At 28.8% G+C, this 10,789-nt stretch overlaps 1 protein-coding gene across 4 annotated transcripts; it reads left to right on the top strand.

Moving 5' to 3' along the window:
- The first annotated feature begins 4,173 nt into the window (after positions 1 to 4,173).
- On the top strand, positions 4,174 to 5,790 carry LOC119680615. 4 transcript variants are annotated; one of them, XM_038093530.1, is made up of 4 exons: positions 4,174 to 4,304; positions 4,364 to 4,458; positions 4,851 to 4,957; positions 5,018 to 5,790. In XM_038093530.1, exon 4 carries the CDS (start codon positions 5,020 to 5,022, stop codon positions 5,605 to 5,607), a length of 588 nt encoding a protein of 195 aa, XP_037949458.1. In that variant the 5' UTR covers positions 4,174 to 4,304; positions 4,364 to 4,458; positions 4,851 to 4,957; positions 5,018 to 5,019; the 3' UTR covers positions 5,608 to 5,790. The 4 variants fall into 4 exon arrangements, with proteins under 4 accessions (XP_037949458.1, XP_037949459.1, XP_037949457.1 ...); XM_038093531.1 differs by lacking the exon at positions 4,174 to 4,304 and having other exon boundaries at positions 4,378 to 4,393; XM_038093529.1 differs by lacking the exons at positions 4,174 to 4,304; positions 4,364 to 4,458 and adding an exon at positions 4,629 to 4,742.
- The last annotated feature ends 4,999 nt before the right edge of the window (positions 5,791 to 10,789 follow it).

Genomic DNA, 10,789 nt, shown 5'->3' with positions numbered 1-10,789 from the left:
TCACCCACAGCGCCGCAACACCAACAAAAGCATCGGTACTGTAATACTGCGTTGGTTCTGCTTTAGCTGAAACAGCCAACTAGTACGTTTCTTAGTGAAATCATACATTTTCTTGTAAGTCTTGTAGCCTGACAAGAATTTTCATATGTCCAGATGTATTTAGCTATATCTAAATATTTTGATGGCCAGCTGAGCCATTACGAGTGGGATAAGAATATCAGGGAAGTAATTTTTAACAGACTGGTACGCATTTTATGCAATTTGAGTCAACTAAGTCTTGTAATCTGACTAGAATCTCAATCTGCTCAGGATTTATTTACTAACCCCTGGTATTTACGTTTTATTGCCAATTTAACCGTTGCAAGAGAATGCCAGTATCAGGGAATCAACCGTAGGTACTAGAAAAAAAGAAAAAAATAACCTTGAAAAAGTGTAGATGATATCAATGTTGGATAAGATAAGGTTATCTAAGATAGGATTATCTAGAATATAACACATTATCTAAAAGCTTTTTAGTATAACCCTTAACAAAACAGGATCTTCATATGCGCTATAGACAAACTGAGCTCTTATATTACAAAAAAAGTTTTACGGAATCAAGAAAAAAAAAAGAAATTTTTGTGTATATAGGAAAAAGGAGTAAAATTTGTGAAAGCGAAAAATTTGTAACCGTAAATCTTTTGTAATGTAACCGAAATAAGGAAAAAGATTGAAACTGAAGTCGTTTGTTGCTTATTTGGCAGACGCAATTTGAGAAAGGATTTCAGAATCGTTGCCAACTCGCACTGCACCCTCGGAGTTGGAAGTCATTGTACTTTATGTGCATTTATGTACGTTCATGACTTCTGTGGTGGACGAACTGATGTTTCTGCCCTTTTAAAATAAAAATATTAAACAGAAGAGAAAACGCAAGAACGCATTAAAAGCATCCGAAGTGGTTAACGAGTGGCATTCAAAATGAAATGATTACTTCTCCAACTCACAGACCAACCAGCACATGTAGGTTTGGTGCGGAAATGAAATTTAATTTTTATTTACTTTATAGGATTTTTTTAAAGCTATTTCTATTTATTAAGCGTTATTAAATCTGAAAGAATAAGAAGAGTAAATGTTAATTAGTTTTGCCTAAAATACAATTAATTTTTTATGTTTGAAATTGCAGATAAATGAAATAGGTCCCTGAAGGATGTACTCGTGTGTGATATTTGGTATTTCCTTTTAAGGATATACATTGCATGTACTATTACGGTGCCGACTTAGATGTTTCTGGATTTTACATTTGTCATCTTAAGTCTGTCACTTTCTGATATTTGACAAGAAGAAAATACTTTGAGATGTGCAATATTCCGTAGGAAATAATATGATAGCATTAAGAAGAAGTCACATTTTTTATGACTGACACCAGTGTGTACGGAGGACTCAAAAGAATGTATAGGACAGTGAAAAAGTGGAAAAAGTATGAACAATTGTGAATTTTATAATGTAAACTTTACTTCACCAGATCCTGTGACTTGAGCTAAACTATGGGGAATTCATTTTGAAATTCAAGTATCATTTAACATTTATTAAATAGAAAAAATTGCAAAAAATACACTGTGGTACGAAGTATTAGTTTACTACTATGGAAAATTTGTACTGCTTAAACATCCTTTCAATTTTGTAAGAATTATTGCAAAAAAAAGCGACATTCGACGACATTCTGTTGGTTTAACTATGAAATATCATGGATTTGAAGCGGTTAGCTGCATTTTATATTTTATATATAAAAGTATCTTAAGAAATTGTTGATGAGTTTTCTGTTTTTAGCACACGTTCTTAAAGTGCTCTTAGTAGGTACTTTGACAGTTGTAAATTTCTATATATCATTTGTGTCTTACTGAGCACTGACAACGTGTAAAAGTGAAATATGGAAGCTTATTGACTGGTCAGCAGGCTTTCATTTGTTTCTAATATTAAAGGTTTACTTGTCGTCTTAAAACCACATTTTTTGTAAGAAAATACAATAGATATAAATAGACTTATTGTGTTAACTGTACTTATTTTATCGAATCCCGGTAAACAATACGGAAGTGAAAAATGTACTTACCTAAAACCTTTTGGTAAACAAATAACTATTCTTCCAGCATACCATCATGAATGTGTCCACATTGAAGAAATTTTTGGTGCTAAATAATAATATAATAATTATAATAATATAATAATAATAATAATATAATAATAATATTAATATAGTAATAATAAAATTATAATCAAAATAATATAATAATAATAATAAAATAAAATGTAACTTAATAAAATTATAATAATAATAATATTATAATAATAATAATAAAATAATAATATATGTCAGTTATAAAAATATGTGTCATTTACAATAAACACATTATCATTTTCAAAGCTGTGGACAAAATCATGATAGACTAATTCTATCCATAGACTTCCTAATTAAAACGTATTAAATATTAGTAGAATGTCATTAATTTTAAAATAAATAGCTCTAATTAAGTTAACTAAAGCTAATTTATATCTCAATTGTGAGAAAAATCATAAAAGTAAAAGAACACACATTTACGAAAAATATGTATTCTTGTGTACACATATATACACATATATATATTTTTATATATATGTATAAGAATGCTCCTTTACATATTCAAGAAATGTATGCTATCAATATAAAGTTAATTTCATGCCTGAAAAAATTTCATTGAGGCATCCTTAATCATAATTAAAAGTATCATTCTACTGCTTTCATATTCATTTTGAATAGCAGAAACCTCATAATTTCTACATTATTAACATGTGTCCATCACCTTACAATATGTAATAATTATGAGCCATCAACCTCATTAATTATAATTAATTAACTTTCAATGCTTTTACAAAGCCATAATTTGGCTCATTAACAATGTAAACATATCAAGGCGTTGTAAGAAAAGGATATACGTTCATTCTTCAAGAATACTATATAATTTATATTTCAGTTGAACAATTTGTTGCGAAAAAATAACTTAATAATTATTGCTTTGAGTTGGATATTGTTTAAGTCTATCTTGATAATATTTAGTTTAAATATTTAAACTTGAATATTTGATATTGAAATAAGATTTTGCAAATATATACTTTTAAAACTTCAAAATCCATATGTACATAACAAATTTATTTTTAAATTAAATTAAATATAAAATGAAAAAAGTTTCAAAACTTTAACACAAACTGTATTTTTTTGACATGAATGCTCCAAAATTTATTAAAAAAAATCACTTTTTTAAAAGATTTAAATTTATTAATTTATAAATAATAAGCAAACTCCTCTGTCATCGGACTGGAATTTGCCATTTTCTACTAAAAATCATTCACAATAGGGCAGCTTTAAGATCAGCTTGTAATGTGAGTGGCGTATTCATTAAGCTGTTTCAGGAAAAATGGGCTTATTTTTGCGAATTTTGTTTCAACTTTACATGTTAATTTTTAAACGACACATGTAGTATTAAAGCATTTATGTCAATAAAATACCCCTACAGCTGTTTTACTGTCTTTACACGAAGCTATTTTGTGAAAGAGTATATTATGACATATTATTTGCCGTATATTAGTTTATATATTACTTCAGCTTAACTATGAGTACATAGTTAAATTAGTCTAAGTGTAAACATAATATTAGGTGATTTCGGCAGCTTTTAAGTGTTGCAAAAAACAGCAAGTTAATCCCTTAAAGTTGCTAATTTGTACACAAAACAACAACACTACTTCCTCTATCTAAGACCTTAGTTATGATGTGGCCAAACATTTTAGCGATATCAGAAAAAAATGTTATTTTAGCGATAACCGAACTATTGTGAACAGTCAACTGTCAAAAGTTTTTAAAAAATTAAAATTCAAATAAAGTTAAAAATTTTAAAAATGTGGAAGTAAAATATTTTAAAATTACGCAAAATTGTTATAAATAAATATTTTTAATAATTACATATAATTACATAATTACATATATATAACAATTTTTTGTAATACGTGATGTAAGTATAAATGAAAACCACAAATAAGCAGTAATTGTTATTGCATTCTGCTTTTATTTATTTTAATTTTAAATTTTAGTTTTAAAATTTATTTTTATGCAAAAAATAATTTGTATGCATTATGTGCACATATGCAAGATTTGCTTCTTGTGAAAATATAACATTTGACAGAATGCAACAATGATGCCAATATTTCGCTAAGAGCCGATAGTAAGCGACTTCTTACTTTTTGTCACACTTAAAATCTGCTGAAAGCAACTATTATAACATATACATAAAAATAAAAATGTTTGTATAATAAATTCGAGTGATTTACTAAACAATAATAATAAATATTTTTTTTACAGTTTACTACACTGAAAGAGTAATTCGCATAAGTAAGTATTTTGGCAGCACTGCTCCATTTGACGTTAATAAGCAACAATTGCAATTTTGAGATAAGGTAGATGAATATTGCGGTTGTTTTGTTTATATGGCGCTCTTATCTTTGTTATTATAAATAAAGCGGAAGCAATACAAATATAATTTCTTGTGAAAAATATTGTGATAGACAATAAATAAAACTAAAGCCGCAAATATTACTTTATTCTATATTTAAAATGCAATAATTTTTATGTTTATGTTAAAAACTTCAGTTTTCATAACAACGTACAAATGTGGTTGAAATACAGTTTTGTACTAAACCAAAATTTAGTTAACAGTTTTATTTGAAGTAACTGATATATGGTATTTACATGTTATTTTCAAAATAATGTTATTTATCATTAAATGATTACAATATTATTTCTCCTTTTATAACACAAATTTTTTTTTTTCACATGTATCTTAACTAAGCAAACGCAAGTGAAGTTATTGCAGTAAACTAGGCTTTATGAAGATAAAGTATATAATAACAGATTTTGAATACAAAATTTTTCTTTAAATTTTTTATAATCATTCAAGTAAGTTAAAAGATTAAATTTTTAATAAAAATTAAAATTAATGATATTAGTTTATATCAGCGATGAGTTTCTGGAAGCCTATTACTGATTTTGAAAAAGAAGTTGTGAACGCACAACCGGGTCGGAATTTCATATTTGGGTCCATAATGCCAAAAACCATTTCAAAGCAACATGAAATTCAGGGGAAGAAACCATCTTTGAGTTTGTACGATAAGCAAACACAAAAACTAGCTGCTATTACAGCTACTGAAAAAATGACAAAACTAAAGCCTTTGGGTGAAAGATGCAGATTAGACGATTGGAATAATGATGATAATGTAGAAAAGGAAATAAAATGTATGGTACAACATGTTAAAGAAGCTGAAAGAAAAAAAAATGTTGCAGCTCAAACCAAAAATAAAACAAAATCATTCAATGATTTCAAAACACCCGAAACGTCTCACCTTTCTTCTAAATCTTCTGTCAGTGGTGCAATAAACAAAAATATTCAAAATAAGAAAGAAGGCGTTTCTGGAAAATTATATACTTTTCTGGATGACGACTATTTCAAGTTTCGTGCTCCGATACCTTCTATTACTACTATAAACTTGGACAAATCCAAGCCATCTGGTGACAATAAATTGCGTGATGTGTCAGAAGAACACGTTTAGAGTGGTAATAAGAACGATGAGAGCTAAAAGGGTAAATGCAATGATATATCAAATACCAGATTTACACACTGAAGACAAAAATGCTATAATCCTGCCTCTTTTACATCAGAAGTGAGAATATAAAATGAAATATATTTCAAATTTAAATAAAAATTATTTTTTTAAAATGTACAAAATGAAAATATGAAATCATATGATGTGTTAAATAATTAATATAGTTAAATATACACTGTTGTCTTATTTTGCTAATTTTATAATAAAAAATGTTTAAAAACATGAATAATTTATTTTTATTTATTTAAATGGTTTATTAATTATTTAAGCAATCCTAAAAACTATATTATTTAAGTTATTAAATTTGTTCATTTATTTTATGTTGCAACGACAATATTATAGCTTTAACTATAGTTAGAAAATGTAATAAAATAACTGATATATCTCACTGATGAACATTGTATATCACGAAGTTGTGCTCTTCTAAGTTCCTGGATATAGGAATATTGAAGGGAACGACATAGCAGTCAATTTGTACGGATGAAGTTCTGAAATATACAAAACTTAGACTGAATCATCGATAAAAACTCCAATGTGTAAACTGTTTGGAATATAGATAAATTTATTATTCACTTTGAGATTGATAGAACCTTATCGCCCAAGTTACACTAGAATAAATAAAAAAAAACTGTTTTGCGTTGAGCAAGTATACAATTCATATAGTTATAATTGCTCCAATGAAAATGAGATATAATCCATTATATAATATCTCTGTCTTTGTCCTGGACAACAGATAAAGTGACTTTAACGGTCTGACATTGAAGCAAAACTAAACTTGCTGGATACACTTAGCTTTATCTAGAAAAGCAAATGGTTTAAAAAGAACAATACCAGAACATATTAACGGTCTGCATTTGCTGTCTTAACCTAACTGCAATTATCTCTGGATGCGTTAATGTGATATATGCATTATATCTCATAGATATAATTTTATTAATTTTGTATGGATATTGAGACTAATTTTGTTTTTTATTCTGTAAAATAATTTAAAGTTAAGTGGTAAATATGCTAAACATTATATATTTTTATATGCACTGTTTGAACTTTTATGTATGTATATACAAGCACAACAAATATATATATATATAGAAATATATTCGTGTGTGTTCTTCCTACACGAATAACAAAATCCACATAAGCCTCCACTTCTAGGCTTAACGTTTTTTAAAACCTTTCGTTTGTCTCAAATACTTTTCCACGGTTGGATGAACTAAAACGTTTGTCTGGTTGTCCTCAAAAAAGCAGTTTACTAATTGAACAAATTTCACATCAAAGGGAATTCTGCTAAAAAATTTTTATTTAACTTAGTTATAAAAAAACAAATTAGTAAACAATGTACAATATACACAGGAATAAATACAATATTATTTAGAAAAATTTTAAATCAACTTAAAAAAGTATCATACTTTAAATATCACGAGTAAGTACATATCTCTCTTTAATTCAATAAAAAGAATTGAAAAACCACCGCTATCAATAATGGTTCATTATATATTGACCATTAATAATTGTTATTATTTTCTGAAAAAGTAGACTTACATTTCCATCTATTTCTACCGACTCACAGATACTATAGTAATTGTTGAAAGAAGCTCGTAAGTGGTTGGCAACCCAAGAGACAATGTTCTGCCAGTGGGATTATTGTGTTCGATCGTAAGAGCCGAGTAAGATTAATCTGTTGGTTTATGATTTCCTGATTGCAGAGAGTCATTTCATCCGTATAGTCTTGCAAAGAAGCTTGATTTCTGTTTGTTGATTAAATTAGTTTATAAATGATTTAGACAAATATGCGAAAAATAAATTCGATGAACTGTCTTCCTTACTGTAGTTTCTTTAAATCATTGTTAAATATATTATATATTAACTTCGTTAATATATATTGGTTGCTAACCACTATATTTTCGAAGTTGTCAACACGTAGTTAGGAGTGGCTTCAGTTTAAGAAATTAATCGAAAGGTCACATTTATAGATATTTATAATCATTATTATTATATTATAATAATATATGTATTATAACTGTTTTTTTTTTGAAATTCCTGAAATCATTCGAAAGCCTATCCCGGGATGTAAATTTTTGACCGCGAGTCTGTGTCCAGAATTTCATCTCACTTGTTTTCATCATAACTAACAACTATGTTGTCAAACTTAACATCACACGAAGCATTACTATTGTCAATTGGTGCCACTATTTGCCCAGGAAGCAATGAGAAGATAGATAAATGAAGCAACACTAAGAGTTTCTGAGAGACCCTTATTCTTCATAAAATCTTTGATCCTCTACGAGTTGACGAATGATAACAAGACACTGACTTCATGTAGAAAATTAACATCATATGAGAATGGGTATTGTTGTGAGAATGGCTGGCGACGTTGAATCGAAAAAGACATTTGAAATAACAGCTGAAGGAAGAAAACTTAAGGGAAGACCATGTCTCCAGTCAAGTGATGAAATCGTTGAATCATTAACCGCAATTTATTTATAAGTTTAGAGAAGACCAGTACGCAACAAGGTCGCATATAATGGAGTACTAGATTATGTCGGAGCAGGATAATGTGTTGTTATTGCAAAATAAGTAACTTATATGCATATTGTTACGGTAAGAGTGGAAGAAGCTTAGTATAGTATAAGAACAAATACTTAGGGTCTGGTTTATTAAAAAACACGGACTTAAAATTGAAAATCCGGTCTGAGTGATATGTACAAAAATCTGTATTAAAAAAAGTGAAATGATCGGATAAGAACTGGCAGTGAAATAGTTGAAAAAAAAATTTAAAGAATGAAGGAAAATTGTAAGAAAGGTAAAGGCTGTACTTGAATTGTAACGTCAGTGAAAAAGACAACATTTTTATGTTAATTAGATCATTTTTCTTCTACTTTAGACTGAAAGTAATATATTTTTTAATACCTATGAGAGAAATATTAAAGCTTTTATTTAATATTAATTTTTAAACATCCCACAACGTTGTGACTCTTCCAAGTCACTTACATTAAACTACTTAACCCAATAATGTTACGAAACACTTAATGAAATAATCTATTATGAATGAAACTTTATTCATTTAATGAAACTTTTTTAGATAATATCAAAATCAATTACACAACTTACAAGTGGAATAAAGCTAAGAATTATGCTTTAATATCGTCGAATACATAAATTCTGTCTTTTTTCCTAATTTCTACTCCAAGCAGTTATTTTCTTCTATTGACATAAGTTTTCTGTTTTTCTTTTTTTTGGCAAGTAACTTTCCTGCTTATCCTTCAATATCCTTGCAACTTTGCCGGTTGGCGCTAAAGAAACTATTTTCGGTATATCAAGGCTTCACAACAACGTTTTGCCAACTCGAATTCAAATTTGTGAATATCCTTTGTGACATTTCAACTTTAGCCACTGTTTGCTATACGGGCACTTAAAGGATACAATCGTACAAAACGGGCTACATTCGAAGTCGAAGAAATACTCGTAATGCGAAACTTATAAATGCCAAATTTTACGTTCAATTGAATAAAATGAAAATCATTGCCAATAGGTGGAAGGTGGAAGGCAGTAGTCAGTGGAACTGAAAAAGTCTCAATGTGGATAAATTTAAAGTTTCCATTGATTTTACGAATTTGCGAATTACATTCTTAAAGGATAAACACTACATTTTGATGCTGCCTCTTGCTTTTCCTTGCCAACCCCAAACACTTTTTATACTCACTGATAATTTACTTGATAAAGGTTTTGTTTTTTATGCATATGCCTAGACCGTACCGTCTGTGCCTGCAGAAATGTGTTACCCCAAAAAATGCCATGTTTTGAGTGAGTGAATCTTAAGTTCATAATAAGAAGTCATATATTGTCAAGAAAAAAAGGCTAACAAATGGTAGGAATGACTTTAGCCTCAATTACATTTAAACCATTTATCCTTTTAAGTTAAACTTCCATTCGCAAGTTAATTTTTTGCTGACATTTTGTATTTTATGTTGGAATCATTGTGACGAGGGTCTAATTGTTGAAGGAGCAACAAATAGATGAGATACTTTACGACTTAGTTTTCTGATAGCATTAACGCAATTTTCGTAAATTGTACCTTCATATATTATTAAAGCCCTTTCGCTCCATACATACTTTTGGGGAACTTAATTTATTTACATATTCGTGTAAGTAGTAAATCTGGATACATGAAAAATAATAAACGAATACTATAACAAAAACTAAAATCAAAACTTTATGAACTCTACAAATATTTCAGTTTGAAATGGCAGAGTATCAAACGGAGTAACGGATCACAATAAGTGTTCTTCTAACCTGCATTGTGAAGGAATATCTGAACTGGTCGTTGTACATAGCTCAACAGGTTTCGTTACTGAGAATGTGAAGAGTTTTTCGTCCATAAGCATCTATGACCCAAAGAGTCAAAGAGATTAGGAAGTTCTAGGAAGAGATAATGATATATCTTTGGTATGTCCTCGAGGTTCATTAATTCATAGGCTTTCATGGTGAAATATCTTAATCTTTTCAGATCTGACCATTTGACGTCCGATAGATATTCTTATAGGAAATGCAATAGAAACACAAATAAAAGACTCACCTCGTTGAATAATATACAGTGCAGACAATATTAGTTACTTTTTGATCACACCCTATATAGTTTTTATAAAGTAAACCTAATTATAGTTTTTTTTTTGTACAGTGTGAGAATTTAACCAACTAAAATCACTTCTTAGGAATAAATGGAGAAGATTTCCACGGTAATGTGGAAACTTTATTCGAGTAATCATGGAAGAGAGACAAGAGCAGAAGGCTTACTGCCTAGGGGACTAGGTTTATCTAAGCCAGAAAACATAAGCATGGCGTGGCAAAGCACACGGTAATGTGGTAATTTTATTCTAGTAATCATGGAAGAGAGACAAGAGCAGAAGGCTTATTACCGAGGGTTTAGATTTATCTAAGCCAGAAAGCATAAGTACAATATAGTGCAAAAAAAAAATCTCGCCTCGAGGAATAATATTCCGAGTGCTCAATTTAAAACTTTACTCACTTTTTGATCACACCCTGTATAATGCTCATACATAAGTATATAAACCTCCTAATTATTGTATATTTTACACTATAACTATATGCTTGCTTTACTATTTAATATTAT

This window comes from Teleopsis dalmanni, chromosome 2, assembly GCF_002237135.1.
Source record: "Teleopsis dalmanni isolate 2A chromosome 2, ASM223713v2, whole genome shotgun sequence".
Classification (NCBI taxonomy): domain Eukaryota; kingdom Metazoa; phylum Arthropoda; class Insecta; order Diptera; family Diopsidae; genus Teleopsis; species Teleopsis dalmanni.
The sequence above is the reverse complement of the archived record's forward strand: the minus strand, read 5'-3'. Positions and strand labels throughout refer to the sequence as shown.

Coding starts and splice junctions, on each gene's coding strand:
- LOC119680615 (XM_038093530.1), top strand. CDS start 5,020: ATGAGTTTCTGGAAGCCTATTACTGATTTTGAAAAAGAAGTTGTGAAC.